Here is a 21458-nt window from a genome sequence, read left to right on the forward strand (position 1 = left end):
CCGAAAACTGAACCCAGGAAAGTGGGGACCTCGCCCGGCCTATTAGAGATCGCGGCCGTCGGAGGAATCTGGGAGGGGGGAAGCTCGGGTGGGGGCAGATGCACTCTCCAGAGTCCGCCCTCCTATCCCGTAAGGAGAGGGCTCCTGACGGAAAAGGCCCAGAGAAACCCATCGAGTCCGCTTGGCACTGCGTTTCTATTCTCGCCCGCATCCATTTAGCCTCCTAGAGGTCTGGAGACTTAGTTCACCAGCTAATGAGTTAATGGGGCGGGTCAAACTTCCTACAAATCTTGGATTCAAAGTCCTTGGATTCATAGTCGAGGCCACATCAGTTCCTCCGTGGGGGCAGGGGCGGTGGGGCAGGGGGCTGGCCCTGTTGGAGTATACACTCTCCTGTCCGCCTTCCTGCTCCAGCCTCCGCACCCTACTCAGTCCTAGTCCCCAGGTGCCACTCCCAGCACTTCCTGCCTTTGAGCCTTTGTGTTGTGCCCCTGTAAAAATGCCACCCTTTGGGGGGGGCTCGGACCTATGCAGTTTATTCACTCTCAGAGCCTGCAATTTGCCCATCTATCTGAGCACTTACTGATACTTTTAATTCACTCAGCCACTCAGCTTTGAGGGTAACATTTATTGAGTGCCTACTAGGTACCAAGGAACCAATGTTTAACATAACACAGGATTATTGCCTTCAGGGATCTCACAGTCCGTGGAGGAGGCAGAGACTAATCAAATAACACATAAACACATTACAGAGGTGCCTGGCACCCCATAGGCCTTCTGCAGGTATCTGATGAATAATGCAGCTATGCTCAGTGCTGTGGAACAGAGGCGCTTTCCTGAGGAGGGGATGCAAAGGACAAGCAGGAGTCAGCAGGTGAGGTGAGGAGGAAGAGCATTCTAGATGTGCAAAGTCCCTGTGGTAGGAAGATGTGGTTGATAGGAGGACTAGTGGCCAGTGTGATGGGAGCAGAGTGACAAGGAACACAATTCAAGGTGAGGCTGAAGAGATAGGCCAGACCAGCAGAACCTTTGACAGTTCTGACTCTGGCCCAAGACCCATGGGGCATGAGGACTGTCAGGCAGGTGTAATGTAACCAGCTTGCATTTTGAACAGTCAGTTGTAGGGGGAACTGAGGGAATCCAGGGACACAAGTAAAGCTTTTGCTAGAGTAAACTGGGCTTGAGCTGCCTCTTGACTAAACATAAACAGTGAGTGCCCTAGGACAGGACCTATGCCTGGTGGTACCCCCTCTGAAACCACACACACACACACACACACACACTGCTCGGCCTGGGCGTGCACAGAAAGGGTACCCAATATACAATTTTTACATAAATTTACAGAGTTATCCAGCAACATTCACCCCACCAGTTTATGTACACCAGGCCCTGGGGGCCTTGGGAGCAGTGGGCTAGGGAAGGGGAACCCAGCCTGCGTGCCGACCAGTGTCTTCCATGATGGAACTTGGGAGCCAGGTTCCCATCTCCTCTCCATTCACTTCCTCTGTTCAATGTTCACCGCCTGCCGGTCCTCTCCCTGCTCCTGGCAGGGTAAAACAGGCTCCATCCCCAGCCCTGGGCAGCCAAGAACAGGCATGCTGACCTCTGCACACCACCTTGACCCCTCAACGGTCCTGGCGCCTAAGTGGGGGTGATGGGGGATGCCGTACTGGAGGCAAGTCATAGTGTCCAGGGATGTGGCTGTTCTTGGGTGAGTCGTAGTGGCCAGGGGGCAGGCCCAGCGGCAAGGGGGGCTGGGAGCCCACGGAGTCTCGGTCTGGAGGCAGAGAGGGGACAGGCTGAGAGGGATGTGGCTCCTCCCCTTCTCACCACACTCCCTCCCCTCTTCAGCCTCTTCTGCCAAAGACAAACGGATGGATGGTGTCTGGATATGGGCCACTTTGTGCAGCTACTCAGCTGCCAGTGGGAGAGGTCACCTCACAGGTTATGAGGACAATTTGTCACCTGCCTTGTTCCCCACTTTTCTGGATACCAACTCCGCAGCTTGTGTGCTGCACACACATCACCTCAAATCCTCAGCCCTGCAAGGCGGGCACCACGATTCAGGCTCTAAGAGGCGACGTGACTTCCCAAGCATCATACGCAGCAGTAGCCCAAGTCTGACCCCAAAGGCCTTGCTGTTGCAGCCGCATCACACCGCCTGCGTCCTCTCCCTCGGTCCCTCCTCCCTGCCTCCCTTGTCCCAGCTTCCTCTAGCCCCTGCCCCAGGGGAAGAGGGCTCACCGTGTGTCAGAGGGCTAGGCTGCTCATAGGTGCCACTGTCTCTCTGTGGCTGGAGGTGTCGCTGTCTCTGGCTGTCCCGGAGCTGAAGAGGCTGCCTGGGGGGAGATCCTGAAGGAGGGCCTTTCATCTCCACGTAGCTACTCTCCCGGGGGTCCCCTAGGAGGCTGGGCAGGTCACGGATGGTGGCATAGGGGTTTTCACTGCTCAGGGAAGCCATGCTGGCCCCCAGCCCCTCCTCAGAGATGGGCCCTAAGGAGAGGGGAAAGAAGTCAGCCTCTGCAGAGGCACTGATTCCTAAACCCCAGTTCAGCCCCCTCCGGCTCCCAGGTCCAGACCTTTACTATAGAACGGGCCCAGGCCAGTACTGTTGCCGCAGCTACAGCTGTAGCATCGGTCTAAGCGGCTGCTACCTGAGGAGGAGAAGGCAAGCACTATAGACCCCGGAGCCCCTCTCCGGGCTCCCACTTCCTCTAGAACTGGGGCCTAGAGCCCCGTTCTGCAGACACACACACACACACTCAGCTGGAGCAGGATGCTGGGCTGCACACATCTACCCTCAAGAGGCCTTGGCCTCCACGCTCCTACCCCTGTCCAGAGGCCCCGGGGCAGGCTCCCGGCCATGCTTCCAGTCAGCAGGCAGCGTTGCATGGTTATCATGCCCGTGGGCTCCACCTGGCCGCTCAGGAGCCTGGAGGCTGGCGAACAGCTGACTGCCTGGAACCTGTCAGGGGAGGGGTAGGACAGGGAGAGTAATATGCAGGGATGGAGCTTCTCAGAGACCCAGGCCTTCGCCCAGCCCCCCGGAGTGCATCCCCTGCCCCAGCACTGACCTTGCTAGGGGGCGGGGGCTTAGGTGAGCACTGTGACAGGGTGTGGTAGCTGGGGTTGGAGTAGTAGTGACTGTAGCTCGGAGGGACATCTGCAGGAACAGGCACAGGTGCCGGATGACCTGCCTGGTCGGAGACAGGCCCAGGCCCAAGACAGTGCTTCTGACCCGGAGGTCCATGGCCAGCCTCTCTGACCTTCCTTCCTCCCTCTGTCTCTCCACTTCTCGTCTCCCAAGTCCAAGGAGGCACACAGAAGCCCCACCCCCATCTGCCCGGAGCCTGTGACCCAGCCACACCTGCGCCCCAGCTGCCCACCCAGGCCAGCTCACCTGGCATGACATACTCAGAGCCGTCCAGTCGCCCGCTGCTGTAGGCCACTGCCAGGTGTTGGTGCTCCTTGCCTTTTTGCCAATGGCGGTAGCCAATGAACATAGCCACCAGCGCCACCACCAGGGCCCCCAGCACTGCAATGCCGATCACTGCCCCCAGCGAGCTATAGGCCACTGGAGAGGTAGGCATCATGGTGAAGGGCTCCTGGCTTCCTAGGGGGGTGGGCGGTCACTCAGGATGGCATCTTGGCTCTGCTGGGGAGCTTGGGGTGCATGCACTGGAGAGACCCCAGTAGGGAGGCACCGTGGTACAAGGGGTCCAGCTCCTGCCAGAGGCCCAGGCAGGAACCTACCAGTGTCCTGGTTCAGTGGGGACAATGGGGGCCTAGAGGACAACTCACCAATCCTGCAAGGGGCACCACTATGCCCTGGGGGACACACACAGGCCCCGGTCTCCGGGTGGCACTTCTCCCCAGGACCACACTGGCATGGCTGGGAACAGTTGGCACCAAACATCCCTGGAGAGCAGCCTGGGAGAGAGCCAAGGAAGCAGGTTGAGATCAGAGGGGCCAGAGAGCGACAGTCTCCTCCCTGGGCTGGGGCTGCCCTGGCACCGGGGCATGGGGTACCCCTTCTGTTAGTACCTTCCAAGCAGAAGTGTCCAGTCCAGCCTGGGGGGCAGAAGCAGCTCCCATCCTGGGGGTGGCAGATCCCACCATGGCGACACTGGCAGGGCTGGGAGCAGTTAGCTCCCCAGTGTCCTAGAGGGCATGCTGCAGGAAACAAGGTGCCTGTCTTGGGGGGCAGGGCCAGCCCCCAGTGGATGAATCCTCAGTCCCCAGTGTCACTGAAACCTTGTACTCAGCTTTGGTTCTCCAGGGACAGCAAGACTTTGAGCCATATCTACACACTGATGACTCACAAATGCTTATCTGCAGCCCCATCTCTCCCCTTAACTCCAGATCCACGTGCCCAACCGCCTACTCAAAATCTGCCCTTGGCTGTCTTATAGAGTTTTTAAAATAACAGCCAGACAACTAAAGGCCTCCAAACTACCCTGTGTTGCTTAGCTCTGGACTTAAAAAAAAAATAAGTCCATATATTTAATGCATTATTTGTGTGTATCTGACACTAGCAAATAATTTTTTTTCCTATGGAAAAACTCTTCAAGCTCACATCCTTCCATCCTGCATGTGGGTGAGCTTATGTCCAAAGTACTCAAAGGTTTAACAGCTTCTCATTTCCCCCTTTTCAAAATCTGCTTTGCTCCATTTTTTGGACTAATCTTTTCCATGATGTTCTTCATATGTTTGTGTGGGAAAGAAGCCACATATAAATAAATAAATATAAATTTAAAAATACCAAAAGAAAAAAAAAAAAAAAGAACATGTTCAAAACTAAGTGTATGATTTCCCCCAGCCCTGTACAAAGGCTGCTCTTCTCAAACCTCCATCGTGGAAGGACACAGGACTTTTTCCTGACCCATGCATTGCTGTAGTCTGAACACCTAGAACATTACCCAGCATGTAGGTGATGCCCAGTAAATAACTGTTTATATTATTTATACAAGTGACTGAATCAAAGTAGGTCCAGAGGCTTTATGCTTTAAACAGGGAACAGAAGCCTCTTGCCCTCAGCCCACCCTCTCAGCATGCACATGCGCTCAGATACAGAAGCCACCACGTACGCTGGGAGCAGTCCGGGCCTGTCCAGCCAGCGAGGCAGTAGCAGGTCCCATCCGAGGGGTGGCAGGAGGAGTGGTTAGCACACTTGCAGGGCATACAGCGTTTGCCATAGCGGCCGGGCTGACAGGCTGGGGGAAAGGGGTTGTGGTGATGGGGGCAGGGCCAACCCTCTGTCAGCCCTGACCCCACTCTCTCTCCCTCCTTCCCACAGTGGTAAGTGGCCCAAAGATTGGAATCTGGAGAAGAGACCAAGGCAGGTAGGAGCATCTGGTATCTGGCACTGCACCACGTCCTACTGCTGGCAGGCAGGGGCAGGACAGGGAGCCTCACGTCTCTGGCAGAAGGGGCCTCGGAATCCAGGTGCACACACGCAGTGGCCATTCTCCGGGATGCAGGTGCCCCCATTCTTGCAGGTACAGGTGTTGCTACAGTTGGCTCCCCAGACACCCTCAGGGCAGGGCAGGTGGCAGCGGGTGCCTGTGAGAGAGCAGGATAGGGTAAGCCTGGCCTGGGGCTCCTTCCATAGGGGCTCTTCTGGACACATTTCCTGTGGGTTGCACCCCAGCCCACAGGAGGCCTAGGGCCTGGACACCCAGAATGCTTACCTGTCCAGCCAGCCTGGCACTGGCAGTGTCCATGAACAGGGTCACAGCCATCAGAGTGGTCACAGTCACAGCGACTGGCACAGCCTTCACCAAACTGCCCGTTCTTAGGGAGGGAGCAGAGAAGAGGTCAGGCCAGTCAGCTGGAGGGCACCATGCACTCCCCTCCCCCACTCAGGCAGCACTTACCGGGCAGGGGAGCTGGCAGTGAGCCCCATGCCACCCAGGGGTGCAGGAACAGGCTCCCGTTTGTGGGCTGCAGGCTGCCTCATGGGCACACTGGCAGCTGGCATTGCAACCAAAGCCCCAGGTTCCAGGCAGGCAGGGCACAGAGCAGTTACCACGCTGCCAACCTAGAAGAGGGGCCTTGCAGGTGGCCATGGGGACCCAGCTCCCCTCCTGAGCAAGCACACACTGGGCATTGGCTAGCTGTGCCAGGCTCTGTGCCTATGAGCTAGGGGTGGGCATGTGAGTGCTCGTGGCCCCAAACAGGAGACAAGCATGTTCACTGTTAGATGTGGGACAGAAAGGTAAATGACTACTGGTAACGAGCCACCCCTCCTGGGCCCGCATCTTCTGCAAAATGAAGAGGGTTGGCAGCAAAGCCCAGGGCTTACAGAGACCCATCAGGTAGCTAAACGAATCATCCAGCTCATGTGTAAGACAACAGGGAGGAGTGGGGCCTGGAGACTGTACGTTTGTTAAATACATTAAAGAACTGGCCGAACACAACACATCTGCGTGAGAATCCAGCCTAAAGTGTGCCAACGTGCCACCCCTGGTAGATCACAGAGGCCCTTCCTGGTGCTTTGTGTGGCTCTGTATGATTGAAGAAGAGGAATGTACACCCATGAGGTAGGTGCCTTCTGGCCTGGGCCTTTAAGCACGAGCAGGGTTTTTTGTGGTTGAAGGAAAGCAAAGTGGATATTCCAGAAAGGAAGTAGCCTGGCTACATTCCCACCGTCCAGCTGTTGCCCAGTGGCTCCGCCCCTACCCTGCAGCCTCTCCCCTGCCTTTGACCTGCCCCTACCCTTGGCCCCGCCTCTACCCGTGGCCCCGCCCCCACTCCATTACCTTCCTTGCAGACGCAGGTGCCGTCGATGGGCGAGCAGGCAATGGCATTTTCGCAGGAGCAGCGTGCGGAGCAGTTAACTCCGTAAGAGTCAGGGGGGCAGAGGCTAGCGCAGTGCGGGCCCTGAATGCGGCGGGCGGGCTAGTGAGCGGTGGGCAGGCACCGGGGCCTCTCCCGGGTCATCCCCATGGCGGGGCGCGCCTCACCGTATAGCCGGGCGCACACCGGCAGAGGCCGCTGTCCGGCTGGCAGACGCCGCCGTGCAGGCAAAGGCAGTGCTCCTGGCAGCCCGGCCCGTGCGTGTCCTGCGGGCAGCTCTCGTTGCAGTGAAGGCCCGCCCAGCCCGGTAGGCACGAGCACTCCCCGCTCATCGGGTGGCAGCTGCGGGCGGAGGCGGGGGCGCGGCACGGTCTGAGCCGGGGGTTCGCAGACCGACACCCCCAGACCCTCTGCGTTGCGGGAGCCCGGCATCGCCGAATGAGAGGGTCATCTCGGTGCTGTTCCGAGAGCGCCCCCGTCCCTGTCCCCGAGGCCCCTGCCCTTTCTTCTTCTGTGGCATCTGTCGCCCCTCTTTGGATTTGCCCCTGGCGCTGTTCATGACTCCAGCGCCTTCAGCACCGAAGGCCTCTCCCATTGGCCTCCGGAGCCCTTGACCACAACGTCCTGCGGCCCACCTGAGGCTGTGCTCCGGGTCGCAGGTGCAGGGCACCTGGCAGCTGAGGCCGTAGAGGCCGTCGGGACAGAGGCGCTCAGCACAGCGGTCCCCAGTGAAGCCATGTTCGCACAGACACGCGCCGTTGGCCGAGAAGCAGCGGGCGCCGGGGACGCAGTCGCACGTCTCAGCACAGTCCTGCCCGAAGTAGCCCACGGGGCACTCCTCACGGCACCTGGGCACCTGGTTCAGTGAGCCTGGAGGGTCCACAACCTCCTGACCCACACCCCACCGCTCCTGTCCACGTCAAGGCCACTCACCGGTCCCCAGTGTAGCCTGGAGCACAGCGACACTGCCCGGTGAATCGGTCGCAGAGGCCACCATTGTGACAGCGACATTCCTGGGAGCAGTTGGGTCCATGGAAGCCCTCCCGGCAGGGCAGGGAGCAGATGGTGCCCTGTTGGCGGTGGGAGGTCGACAGAGCCCCAGTGGCTCAACCCTCCATGGCCGCAGAACCCCTTGGCCCCCATACCCAGAGCCCTCAAAGCCCTCCAGGGCCGGAGGAGCACATGCCCTCACACACAAGCTCTTAAGGGCCCTGGAGAGAACCACCAGGGAATTCTCCTGGGACTCCCGCCCCACACGCACAGGCCACACCCTTCATACCATCCACCCAGGGGGGCAGCTGCAGGAGCCCTGGCGGGCCTGGAAGACACCTCCATTGTGGCAAGGATAGGTGCTGGGGCAGGAGAAGCCAACACTGCCCTGGAGACAGGACACCTCACAGCTGCTGGGCAGAGCAGGGAGGTCAGTGTGTATACAAGCAGTACACCTTCCCCCACACCCCCTCCAGCCCCCTCCACTGCCCCCCAGAGCGCCCTTTGCCTCCTGGGCTGCTCAGCTGCACACAGGCCCTCCCCAGGAAGAAGGCCTGACCTCAGGGCTCAGGGAGTCACCCCCACCGCTCCCTGCTGCGGACAGCAGGAGTCAGAAAGCAAAGCTTCCTGCGCCTGGAAATGGCAGACACCCAGCATCATAAGGTTGGGAAGAGTGAGCGGGCCCCAAGCACCCTCCCCTCCACCTCCGCCTTGGCTCATTCTGTTGCCACTGCAGGAACCCTTTCTCCTGCTGTAGGTTTTCTATCCTGGAGGGCTCAATTCCTGGGGCCCCTCTGTGAGGCTGGACCCTTCATCTCCACCTTGGTGCACCTCTCCCTTCTGCCACTCCCCAGGCTCTCCCTGCACCCAGCCTTTGCAACAGGGTTCCCTAGGTCCCTGTCTCAGCCCCACTTTACAGTATGAATCCACACACCTGTGCTAGCTCAGTTATTCCACAGCAACCCTTCTAGCTGGACAATACTGTTCCCACCTCAAGCAGGAAACGAGCGGGGGGTGGGGGGGGGCTGGGGGAGCCAATGATCTGCTCAAGGTCACTCAGCAAGTGGCAGAGCTGGGACTAGGATCTTGGCGTCTCCACTCTGTCCTGTTTAGGACCCTGTCTGAGTCCCCTTGTGTCCCCATGAATGCCCACATGACCCCGTGACACACCTGGGCCCAGTTCTCTCTGGGGTGCAGAAGCAGGCTCCAGTCTGGGGGTCACAGGGTGCTCCATGGCACTGGCAGCGGAACTGGCAGGCGGGACCGTAGTGGCCGGGGGAGCAGGGCTGAAGGCAGTGTGGGGGCTGTAGGCCAGAGGGGCAGGAACATGCTCCACTCTTGGGGTCACAGGAGCTGCTGTTGCCACAGCTGCAGGGCTTGTCACACTGTGGTCCCCACACTCCGGGGGCACATGCTGTGGGATGAGGAGGATGAAAGGGGGTCACCAGCGGCCTCACCCCTCCCTAGCCTCCAGTTAGTGCCTGCCTCTCCCGCACACACCCCCATGCCAGGTTCCAGTCTACCCCTGTGCCACATCTCTGGAAAAGGCAGCTGGCTGCAGTGCGGCTCTCATGGGTAATTGCCCTGGGGCCCTGTGCACCTGTGCCCTTGGAGGGAGGGTCTGGCCAAGGGTCTCTGAAGCCGCCAGCCACTTACCACTAGAACAGTCGTCACCTCGCCAGTCTTGCACACACTGGCACTGATTGGGTGCCACACAGCGACCATGGACACACTCCTGGGCACATAGCGCTGGGGCAGAGATGGGGGGTGAGCAGGTGCTTCCAACCCTGCCTCTATCCACTTTTTAGCCCCTGAAGCCTAACCTATCTTCCTTCTACACCGGAGACCTGGAGCTCTCCAAGGAGCAATTCCGCCTCTAAGGTGCAAAAAGCCGGAGGAACAGCAACTCAGGTGAGAACTTGACAAGACCTCTGGATTCTGGACTCCCCAGGGCTTTCTGTGCAATTCTCGAAGCCCCTTGTGCGGGAAAGGGAGGGGTGTTCCTCAGATAAAGACTAGCCAGGGACACTGTCCAGAGAGAGGATAGAGGCCAGAGGTGGGGCAGGATGGGCAGGAGCCTGCGGGGGCTGGTGATGGGCCGGGGCTGAGGGCAGGGGAGGGGGGCAGAGCAGGCTCCAGTCTGGGGGGTTCAGGGTGCTGGGGGGGGGAGGGCAGGAGAGCCTGGACAATGACAAGACAGGGACAGGAAGAGACAGAGACAGACCCAGGCACCAAGCCCCCCGACACACAGTGACAGGAAGACACAGGCAAGCCCAGAGACATAAAGAGAGTTCAGACTGACAGAGACACCCAGGGACCTGGAGAGGGTGTGGGAGAAGCACAGGGTCAGCTAGAGACAGGGGCACCGGCAGCAGCTGCTGTCCCAGGGGCGAGGCCAGGCAAGTGGAAGAAAACCCAGAAGGGCGGGGGAGGAGCCCCACCCTGGCAGGGTCAGGGGAGGGCCAGACAGGTGGGCCAGGCCCCTCCCCGTTCTGCAGCCCCAGCGCCCCCCTCCCTGGGCTACCCGGGACTCACGGACACAGGCCCCACTGCTCTCATAGAAACCCCGGCAGCACTGCAGGCGCCGGCGGTGCGCCATCTTCACCACCTGGCGGTACACGGTCTTGTAGACAACCCTACGGGGCAGAGAGACGAGGCAGGTGGCCTGGGTCCTCCCTGCAGAGGCTCCCGCTGTCCACTCTCCCCACAGTGTGGCTCTGGGGGCAGTAGGGGGCACTGCCCTGCCTCTAAGCTGGGGGACCACAGAAAGAGCATTCCCCCTTGCCCCTCACCCAACCGCACCCACACACACAGTGCAACACGGGACACACCCAGACACACAGCCCACACACCACGCCCTGGGCGCCTAGGCCAGCCAGATGTGTCCTCTAAACTCTAGGGTCTAAGGAGAATGAGGGCATGGATGGTGGAGGTGGGTGGTGGGGAGGCCCAAGGCAGCTGCGCAGGCCGCCCATCTGCCATCTGCCGTAGGGGGACCGGACACTCACGTGGGCCGGGGGCAGGCGTGGGGGCTCTCCCAGGGCCGGTCACAGGGCTCAGAGGGGAGCAGGCTGAAGGGGCGGGAATGGGACTCCTTGGTGGTGGTGGTGAAGCTGCAAGACAGGAATAGTCAGGTGTCCAGGGCGGCAAGGGGCAGAGCTGGCACAGGGTGCCTCAGGAAGCAGGGTGGGGGGCCCTGGCCACAGTGGGGAGTCACCACCCCAACACATGGGCTGGCTGCCCCAAGCCTCAGACATGCCCCTCCCACCCTGCCCAATCAATCTGGAACATTCCTGGGGCACCCCCATCAGAGCCCCTTTCTCACTCTAAGGGACCAGAGCCTTTAATGTCTCCACCCCTTTACAGAGAGTGAGCTAGAATGACCTCTGGGCCCCTCTGGTGGGGATGGGTTGGAGCATTTTGGGCCAAATGCTGCCCTGGGTCTTGATCCCCAACCCTGACCCCTGAGCTTCCCCCAGGCAGCCCCTCTGCTTGCTCTGCAGGGAACGCTCCTACCCTGCCTTTGGCCTGCAGTCAGCCCCCCACAGGGACCGAGAGACAGGGATAAAGAGAGGGCGGGGTCAGAGACAGGATGGAGATTGAGACAATGTCAGAAATGGGGATGGAGTCAGAGGCACCCCTCAAGGGGAGAAGAGAGGGAGGAGGGCCTGGGGAGAGGGGCAGAGGCAAGGGAAAGAAGGGGAAGGACCCCCAGAGGGAAAATGGGGAGCAGGGGGCTTGGAGCCCTCAAGGCAGGGGCCTCTCACCTTTCCCAGAAGCTGCAGGTGTTGGGGTCACTGGGGTTGAGGGTTCCAGCCAGCCTCAGGCTCAGGGCCAGGAGAAGAAGGGAGCATAGAGGTGGCGACATTGCAGAGGCTGGCAACAGGGCCAGGCGGGGAGCAGCACAGGGACAGGGCGGCCACAAGCCTGGAGGGCTGGGTGTCTACGGAGACGGAGTGGGGGCGTGCAGAAGAGATGAGGCTGCTGCCTCATGTCCTCCGGCCCCCGCGCTCCCCGGGCCCCACCCCGCCCAGGCCTGATCCCCGACCAGGAGGTGCACTGCCCTGCCTTTGAACCTTTCTCATGCTGTCTCCTTGCCTGCAATTCCTCCCTCCATCCTTCAGCTTGAGTGGTTGTCTTTCAAGGTCTAGCGCAAGTGCCACCCCTCCTTCTCTGCTCTGCTCCCCAGCCCCCCACTGGCAGACTGCCCTCTCCCATCCTGTCTGGGCCCCCCAGCACCAGTCACCCCCACACACTTCTAGTGCCTCCTCCCCAGCCATGACCTCTACAAGAGGGACTTGTGTTTTCTATCTCTGCACCCCAGCGCCCAGCCCAGCTCCTGCCCAGGGCAATTTGATATTTGTACCATCGTGTGAAACTTGGAACCCATAAGGGGAAGTTGTAAGAGAATTCAATGTGGGCCCATTGGAGGAAGAACTTCTAACAGTCCACGCAGGTCAGTAATGGAATCAGTGACCTCGGGTGGTGAGTTCCCCATCACCAGATGTATGCAGGCAGAAGCCAAAGTCACCCTGATGCAGTTGGGGCTTCTGCTTTACAGGGTGCGAGTAGGGCTGGGTCCAGGAGACCTTGAAGGAGGCCCCTCCCAACCTCTGGCGTGCAGGACCCAGCTCAGGCACCCCATTCCCCTTGCTGGGGCATCTGTGCACATTGCTTCCCACCTCCTTGTTAAATGAGGTCACATTAGTAGCTTGCAATCAGGCAGTGAGGATTACACCATGGAAATCAGAAAACACCACAAACCAGGGCCAACCCCCTCCCTCCTCCACCAGGGCCAGTTAAATATTGGCCAGCACATCACTGACCCAACACGAGGTGCTATCAGCCAGGGGGCCCCAACCTGGCCTCAGATTTCCCCTGCCTCCCTCTGGCCACCCCGTCAGCTATCCGGAAATGAGCTGCTCTCCAGCTCCTCCACCCCTGACCTCACCCAGTGGGTGGGAAGTGGGTCAGGACCTCGGATGGGTCTGCTCTCGCTCCTGAGCCCGGGAGGGGCTGAGCCCCTTGAGCTCCTGCCCTGGTGGCCGGCTGGGATTCTGTGCTCAGGGCTCCTCGAGCCGCCCCAGCTCCCTGCTCTACGCCTCCCTGAGGCGCCCACATCTGCTTATAATTTTCCTGAGAAAAGAGAAAGGTCGTGGTTGCTGCCCCCTTACCCCCCTGAGTATCTCTGGAATGCCTGCTGCCTGGCCCACCCCATGCCCCCCACCCACACACTCCCAGGGTCCCCACAGCCTCTCTCCCTCCAGGTTGGGAGTGAGAGAGATGCTTCCTGACTTAACCCCATCTCACCCGCTGCCTTCTGCTCACCAGTAACCCCCCCCCACTCCTCCGCATGCTCTCGGGCGGCAGGGCTGCCTCTCCTCCCCCTGCAAATCTCTGCCCCTCAGCCATGCACAGCAGCCAGGCTCTCCCACAACTTTGGCCCATTGCCCCCATCAGAGCTCCCCCCAGGAGCCTCCTCTGTGCTCCTCCGTCCTCAGTCCCTGTAACTCACCAGGCTTCTATGGCATCCTGGGCCTCAGAAACTCAGGTGGGCCAGGCACAGGACAACGTGACCAGGCCTCGGAGCCTGGGGGTCCAGAGAGAGTCCTGGGGGATCCCAGAGCTCAGGATATGAGCCTGCAAACAGGAAGCAGGGCCCAGCTAGAATGTGTGGGTGTGGGGGAGGGAAGCAGCGGGGGCCATCACGGGCGGGGTGTGGGGTGGCTCTGTCCTCCACCACCCTCAACTCAGAGTGGGATGTCGGGGGAGCAGGCAGGGCCGGGAGCCTCTCTCCAGGGACTTGTGTCCTGAGCTGAGCATGGTGGCCCCCTCTGAGCTGGTGAGGAGGAGACGCAGCCTGTCCTCAGGAGCCAGGCCACAGGAGTGTCCTTCCTGGGATCCCAAAGTCCGTTCAGCACACCACCCCCAGGGCATCTCCCACACATCCCCCGACCCCCCAAACAGAGTCAGCACCTTTTCCCAACCTCCCCAAACCCCCTCTGCCCCTGCCCTGCTCTGGCATCCTTCCCAGGCCCCGGGCCCCCTTCCAGGCTCACCCTGTCTGCTCCCAGTTGACCTTCTCCCCACTCTTCCCTTGAGTGTGCATGGGCAGCCAGAGACATGGGCAAGACCCTGAGCCTGCCACACATCTCCCCCTTTTCATCCCTCACTCCTCCCCCTGCTCCCCTCTCCCTGGACCCGCTGCTGTGGCCAGACTTGGGGCCCCTGTCCTCAGATAGGAGCTCAGTCTGTCTGGATCCAGGATCATCAAACTTGTCCCTGAATAAGCCACATCTCCAGCCACACAGGGACCCCCAGGTGACCCCACCCACGCCTGGATCTGTAGCTCGGGGCTGCAGTGAGGGGTCTCCTCCGAGAGCTGGGGCACAGAGAGGAGAGGCCTGTGGCTGCCAGCCCCCTCCTTCACATCAGCCCCACGCACCAGTCCCCTCCTCCCAACCAACTTCTAGAGGAAATGGCTCACTTGGGGGATTGACAGGGACCTGGAGGTGGCAGAGGAGCTTGAGGAGGGCTTGACCCTAATCCCAGGGTGCTGACTAGGAACCAGAGATCAGCTGGCTGGAGGGGTGGGGAGACTGTGTTTTCCCAAAGGGCCTCAGGGTAGGGCTGGAGTGCAGAGGAGGCTCAGCTGGTCAGGTGGAGCTGCAAGCCAGGGTGGGGTCTGGGAGATCAGTAGGTGGTCCACGGGAGGGGGGAGATGGGATGGGGATCCTGGCGGGGAGCAGCAGGGTTTGGCCTGACCAGCAGCAGAACCCTGTTCTCAGCCCACCCCAGTGCCCCACAGTTCACTCATGGAGGGATTCCCTCCATCTTCTCCTTCTCCTCCGTCTCCCTTCTCCTTCTTCCCCTACAGATGCTCCCTCCCTGTCCCCTACTTAGCCCCCTTCCTCCACTGCACCTCTGGATTGAGTGACCCAGACACCTTTGCTTGGGACCAGAATGATAATGTCACCCCATGCCTCATTTACTGCGTTGAGAAAGGCTGAGTGCCGAGTGATTGTGTAGATGATCTTATTTGAAGCTTACATCAGTCTGCCGGGGTGGGTATTATTCATTTCACAGATTCAGAAACAGGCACAGAGAGGGAAAGTCACCTGCCGAGGACCACACAGCCAGTAGTATCAGAGCTGGAATCCAAACCCAGAATGCTGACCGAGGCCTCCCACTGACTCCAGTCTTCCCTGGGCCCAGGAATCCCAGGCGCTTTGCGTCTCCTAGTAGCCTCAGTTATGGGGAAGAGGGGAGCCTGGCAGGGGACCAGCCAAGATGAGAGGATGGGGGTGGGGGCTGCCACAAGAACATGATCAGAGGCGTGGGAACTGGGATGTGTTTACAGTCAAGAATGAGCTGACACTTCTCTCCCCTCCACCTCGAGATGCAAAGCAACTGGGCTCCTGGCCAGGCTCCGAGTCCCCAGTCCCGCCTGCCTGGCCCCCAGCAGCCCTGCCCTCTCAGCCTTCAAGCTCACACAGGGCCCAACCCAGCTCCCCTCCCCTGCTCTTCTGCTCAGCCTGGTTCCTTGTGGTGGGGAGCCTCCCTCCCCCCCTAGGACAGAAATGAGTCTGGGGCCTCTGGGATGGGGACAGAGCTCCTAGTGGAAAGAGCTGACCCATTTCTATAAAAGGCAGAGGGCAGGGGCTGCTGGACGTCAAGACAGCAAGAGGGCTTCCCCACTACTCATCCAGCTTCCCTTCCCCCAGAGGAGGTGTAGCAAATGATACCTCTGAGCTCTGCATCCCCTCCCACCCCTGTTCAAACCTGGGTGTGAATCCCGCTTCTCAGTTCCCACATCTATAAAATGGGGGTGATAATAGTAATTCTCCATGTAGGGTTGTGTGTAGATCAATACATGACTTGCTACAGATAAAGGGCTTAGAGCCTGCACACATGCTCTGAATAAGCACCAACTGCCTCCAGGACAGGGTCCTCAGTCCCACTCCTGCACCCAGTGGGCCCCCTCCCACTCCCCTTGGCACCAGCAGACCCTTTGGGTATTAACTCCAGGAAAAGCTGTTTCTTATTTTTTTCTGAAGAACCCCCAGGATGATCCGGGAACGGGGCCCTAGATGTTGACAAAGAGAAGGAATTGGGAGTGGGAGGGCACCGGGCCTCCCTGAGAACCTGATCCCCCAGAACGATGGGCTGCCCGCCAGGTACATCTTCAAGCCAATGGCGGTTGATGAGGCAAGATGCCTGGATGCCGTCCCCCCAGCCCTCAGCCTGAGCACCCACTCCAGCTCCTTGCCTGGCCCCACCGGCTCCCCTCTCATCTCATTCTCTTCCCCCATCACCCTCCCCCCTTCCCGTGGAGGAGTCCAAAGGTTCTAATACTTACACGTGACCTCACGCATGTTACTTGTGCCCTGCGAGCCTCCATTTCCTCATCTGTGAAGTGAGAGAATACCACCCCCCACATCCCAAGGTTCCGTGAGGGTTGGAGCTGCTGGTTCCAGTGACCACCCAGGAACAGAGCCTCAGACCAGAGGCCCCTCAGTGGACGTGTGCTGTTGCAGGAACAGCCCCCCCGAGTTCCACGCTCTCCGCCTCTTTCTTTCTGCCTTCTCTCTGTTCTTCATCAGAAATTCTCTTTCTGCCTCTTTTTTCCTTCCTCCATCAGTTTCTTGGGCTCTGTCTTTCTGCCTCTCCTTCCTTTCCTGTATCAAGGCTGCCATGTACAGTTGTGCAGTATATTCACTGCACTAGGCAATCGGTGTTCGGGTGTGGAGTGGAGCTGAACTCCAGCCTCCAGCCACTCACCAAGCCGTGTGTCTTGGCCTGATGCCGAGGTCGCCTTGCCCTGTCGCTCTCTTGTCTTTCTGTCTCTCTCCCCGTCTCTGTTTGTGCCCTTTCCCAACCCATCTCTGCCGTGGAGACAGGATCGTTTAGTCCTCCCCACTCATAAGTGCGATCCCAGTGGGAAGAAGCCCCCTCTCCATACAGGGTTGCCTCTGACCCAGCTGCACCAGCAGCCTAGTGAACACGAGAGCATGCCACTCCGAACACGTGTGCACACTTGCACACGCGAGCACAGAGCCCCTCCTACATCCAGCCAAGCCAGGCCTTCGGCACGCCAGGCATGTCTGCCGGATGGAGGGACAGGAAGCCTGCGTGTGTGCCAGAGGCTGGGAGGGAAGGGGCAGGGGTGAGGGGCCTGCCTTCTATTCTCTGTGGCTCAGGAAACAGAAGCTAGAGGGTCCTCAGCCGACCTGTTTACTCATCAGGAAATAGAGAAACTGCAGGGATTCTGATTCACCAAACATCTATTGCGTGCCTCCTGGAGGCTGGCGCCAGGGCCAGTTCCGACCCCCACCACCCCACCACCTGCTAGTTACTGTCACCCCATTTCACAGGCGACACCATGGAGGGGCTCAGGTTAAATGACTCGCCTGAGAGCTGACTGGTCATCAGAGACAACAGCAGGATTCAAGTCTGCTTCAAAGGACAAAGCACTGGGTGGGGGGTGACCCCTGGAGTGACACAGGCTGGAGCAGCTCCCCCTCTGGTCCACCCTGCTCACCAACACCCCAGATACCCTCAGAAAGTACAGCTCTGCTCTGGCCACTGCGCTTCTCTAATGCTCTCTGTGGCTCCCTACACCAAGGAAAGGACACCCAGAAGTCAGGCCGGCCAGGTACCCAGCCTCCTGGCATCTGCCCCTGTGCTCCCATCACACTGAACAACCTACTGCCCCATCATGCCCCCCACTGCACAGCCACCTCTGGAATATGCAGGTCCCACCCATCCTTCAAGGCCAGCTTCTTCCAGGAAGCCCTCTCAGGGGCTCCAGGCCTCTCCCACTCCTCCCTGTGCTCTAGGCTTCCTGCAGGCTCTTAGCAAAGGAGCCCTGAGTGGCTCTCCAATTCTGCCCTGTGGCCTCTTCCAAACTAGACGTGGATCAACACTTTCCCAGGCCCCAGCCAGTCTTGGCCCGCTGTCCCTTTTGTGGGGACGTGTGGGATGAACCCAGGCCAAGCCAGGAGCTCACAACCCCTTGAACACCTCATGTCTGCGGGTCTGCTCAGATGATGGGCATCCCATCTTGTGATTGCTGGTTTGTGACTCTGGTTTCCCGGCCAGGCTTATTCCCTCCTCTTCTCTCTGAGGAGACAGTAGTGGGCCAGCTGGCCCCCGGACGCTCCGTCACAGCTCCCAAGCCACGGTCATCACGTTTAATTAAGGTCTGTCTTCCCCACTGGAATGGAGCTCCCCGAGGTCAGAGCACTTCTCTGCCTTCCTCACCCTGTGTCCTCAGGCCCGGGCACCACCTACGTGCCCACTCCCAGGATGCCTGGCACCCGGAGGGCAGTAACAGTCATGTGTAGTGGATGGACTGATCAGTCCTGAAATCCTTTCCTGCTCCAGGAAGCCTGGGCCTCACCCTGTGGGGAATGGGGGTGAGGGAGAGATGTTTGGAGGTTGTAGCTTCTCCCTGGCTCACCAGACAGCAGAACGGGGTCCTCCTTTGGCCCCCAAGACACAGCCTTGGCAAGACATGGAAGGTGGAGTTCAGGAAGACCTTCCAGTGTTACACAGTGAAAGGCGGCTCCAGACGTGCCCTCCTGACCTCCGGGAGGAATTCCTCAGGGCTGCCCTCCAAGTTCCTCCGGGATGATGCAGGGCATGCTAGGCACTGAGTCACCTGCAGAGGAGGGGGTGTGCCTCCAGCCCAGCGACAATGTCCCCTTCCATCCACACACCTCCTCTCAAATGGAGGGACTGGGCCCCAGATGCCACCACGTGGGGGTGAGGTAAGAGGCAGAGGTAGGAGAGGGGCTCCAGGAAACGCCAGGGCCCCAGGGCTCACCCACATGCTGTTGCTCTCTAAGCCCCCATCTCACCAGGTGTGGGTGCTGTAATACCAACTACCACCTTTTGTTAAATGTGTACCGGGGGCTCGATCTTTCTTGTCATTCTCTCAGCAATTCTAGAAAGTAGGTTCTATCACGCCTCTCATTTTGTAGATGAAGAAATAGTCCAGAGAGGTTAAGTGCTCTGCCCTGGGTCACACAGCCAGCCAAGGGCAGTGTGGGGATTCGGACCAGGTCTACCAGCTCCAGCGCCTGTGCCGCCCCTTTCGGTCCTTCTGCCCCTTGGTTCCTCTTCGGTCTTCTGACTGTCTCTCCTTGCCTCCACCGCCCTCTTGTTTTCTCTAGGTCTGTGCTCTGTTTCTCTAAGTCTGCCTTTCCCCCCTGGGGGCTTCAGGAGCAGGAGTCTCCGGCCTTGTTTGCATCTGTCTGTCTGCCTCTGTTTCCCTATTTACGTCTCTCTGTATCTCTGTCTTTGTCTCTCTCTGTCCTTTCCTATCTTCTCTCCCTCCTTCTGCTGGCTTCTCCCCCATGGGTTTCATGCCAGAAGGGCTGCTAACACCCTTCCCAGAGCGAGGAGTGGCCCTAGGGCCCCTCCTGTGTCCCCGGAGGCCTCTTTCTCAAGGCTTCCAAGGCCACTCAAAGGAGAGGCTGGGGAGCACCACGGGGGAGGCCCGCCTGGCTCCAGCACCCCTCCCCAGCAGCATGCGTGTTGTGGGGAGGCAGACAGTGGTGCAGTGACTGCTGCCTCTCTCTGGGTTTACGATTGGTGGATGGGGCTGCCTGGAGAGCAAGTTTCCTCTTCTGGGAAAGTCTGATAGGGAATGGGGGACACAGGCGGTGGCTGGGGGGGGGAGTGTGTGTGTAGAAACAGATGCCAACCCCTCAGCTTCACCTCCCAGTGAAGACAGGGAGACAGACGGGCAAGCCTGGCTTGCCAACCAGCTCCAATGTGGCAGGGAGTGTAGCCCCAATTGCAGGGGCCAGTATGGCGGATTTCGGGAGACCTCAGAAGTGGGAGTGGGGTTGCAAGAGGCAGATGACAGGACACAGGAGAGCTGCCCCCACACCTTGGCTCACAAGTGCACACACACAGGTGCGGTATTATGGATTGGGTTCAGGTGGGGCTCAGGGAATGGCTCTCCAAACCCTCAGGCCCAGCTTAGGGCAGGCAGGGTTGAGAACTGACCCCTTGCCCAAGCCTGCCTGGAGCCAGAGGGCTGGCGGAGCCTGGGAAACTCAGGCCAGCACAAGCTGTTCCCATCCCCAGGGAACGGGGTCACAGCCCATTCCCGAGAGAGGCCACTTATAAAAGGCCAGAACAGGAGAGCCCAGGGTCCACTACTGGAGGCTAGAGATGGGGTGGGAATGAGGGATGGCCGTGCTGGGGCCTGGGCTCCTGGAGCCTGATCACTCAGCCCAGCCCCTCCCCAGCCTTGCTGTTAGCACTACGCAGATCATCCCCACCGCCCCCAGGGCTTTCTAAGGGTCCAGATGCCTGACACCTCTGGCCAGCTTCCTGGCCCTCAAAACTGGCGTGGCTGTTGAGCGCCAGGGACCTGCAAACCTGTGTCCCTTCCCTACACCTCCTCAAACATTCCTTCTGGTGGGGAGCGGGGCTACACAGATAAGAGATGACCAGGAACTTTCCTAGGCAGGAAACATGTTTTGGCTAATCCAAGCCCCACAACAACGCCATGAGTCAGCACTGCATTCTATATTTTATTCCTCTTGACGGAATGAGAAACCGAGGCACAGAAGTTAAGTCTCTGGACCGAGGTCCTATAGCTGATAAGGGTCAGATTCAAGATTCGAACTGAAGCAGCCTTGACTCCAATGTGGGTGCTCTTGCCTTTCCCTGCAGCCAAGCAGAGGACCGGGTGCCCCGTTCCCCTGCAGCCCGGAGGGAGCCAGCGGAGGAGGCTGCCCCTGGACTCACCAAGTCGCTGCGAGGGGGTCGGGGAGCGGCCTCATTTGCGTGTCATTTACATGTTGTGTCCATTTGCCTGGCAACCCCCAATGCCCTCTGGCCCCTCGCTACCGGTCTGTCTTTTATCCCTGCTCCCTCTCGGGTCTCGGACTCCAGCCCGGGGCGCGCAGCCACTCACCTGCCTGGAGACCCTTTCTCTCCGTCGTTGGCCTGGGGAGGGGACCGCCAGGGTCTGGCAGGAGGAGGACAGCGCGGGGTGCAGCGAGGGGCCCCAGCCCGACTGCGGGAGCGGCTGGGCGGCCGAACGCGGAGGCTGGCCGGGCGGGGAGGGGCGCCGAGGGGCGGGGGGCAGGAAGGGGGTGGGACCTCGGGCTCTCGCCCAGGCAGGAAGTTTTGACAAGGAAACTGGCAGCCGGGGGAAGGGAGATGCAGAGTGCCCGGGAGGGAAACTGCGCGGGGGGTGGGATCATGGAGGCCGCGCGGCGGTTGACCCTCGGCAGCCTGGACCCGAGCAGAGGGAAGCCGAGCGGGGAGAGGGCAGGAGCTGCGGCCAGTCCCTCCTCTGCCCTGCACCAGCTGGGCGGCCGTGGGTACTTCTCTTCCCGGGCCTCAGCTCTCCTATCTGCAAAGTGGGGTTGTGGAGGTGAATCAATGAGATCGTCTGGGCCGGGCACCTTCCTCGTGTGGCCCCACAGCCGTGACCTTATTAGACCAACCCGGGGACCCACCGGCCAAATCCCCTGTCTGGGGGACGCGGCCCGGGCAACGGCCTCTCCTCTTCTCCTGCCCCATCAAAACACACCGAGGGAGGGTTTGATCCTGGAGAGCTGGCTCCCCGGGAGCCTCCGCCTCTGCCTGCCCCCTTGATCCCCGGGCCGGGCGCTTCGGGCCCCGTGGCACGGCAGCCTGTG

General features: G+C 59.9%; 1 protein-coding gene across 5 annotated transcripts; it reads right to left on the reverse strand.

Annotated features, from left to right (window-relative positions):
* Nucleotides 1–1320: 1320 nt before the first annotated feature.
* On the reverse strand, nt 1321–20866 carry PEAR1 (platelet endothelial aggregation receptor 1). Of its 5 annotated transcripts, none has more exons than XM_017639745.3 (24): nt 20726–20866; nt 13304–13428; nt 11556–11731; nt 10797–10901; nt 10324–10424; nt 9445–9537; nt 8959–9202; nt 8078–8198; nt 7732–7868; nt 7434–7646; nt 6966–7140; nt 6762–6882; nt 5877–6040; nt 5691–5793; nt 5416–5562; nt 5088–5213; nt 4045–4173; nt 3802–3930; nt 3401–3613; nt 3075–3163; nt 2830–2965; nt 2580–2654; nt 2245–2493; nt 1321–1777 (listed from the first exon to the last, which is right to left on the reverse strand). In XM_017639745.3, the coding sequence occupies exons 3-24, from the start codon at nt 11654–11656 to the stop codon at nt 1626–1628; spliced, it is 3123 nt and encodes a 1040-aa protein (XP_017495234.3). In that variant the 5' UTR covers nt 11657–11731; nt 13304–13428; nt 20726–20866; the 3' UTR covers nt 1321–1625. The 5 variants fall into 5 exon arrangements, with proteins under 5 accessions (XP_017495234.3, XP_073077272.1, XP_073077271.1 ...); XM_073221171.1 differs by adding an exon at nt 16148–16197 and having other exon boundaries at nt 5088–5562; nt 5877–5973; nt 20726–20849; XM_073221170.1 differs by having other exon boundaries at nt 5088–5562; nt 5877–5973.
* Nucleotides 20867–21458: the final 592 nt, after the last annotated feature.

Source organism: Manis javanica, chromosome 14 (genome assembly GCF_040802235.1).
Source record: "Manis javanica isolate MJ-LG chromosome 14, MJ_LKY, whole genome shotgun sequence".
Classification (NCBI taxonomy): Eukaryota; Metazoa; Chordata; class Mammalia; order Pholidota; family Manidae; genus Manis; species Manis javanica.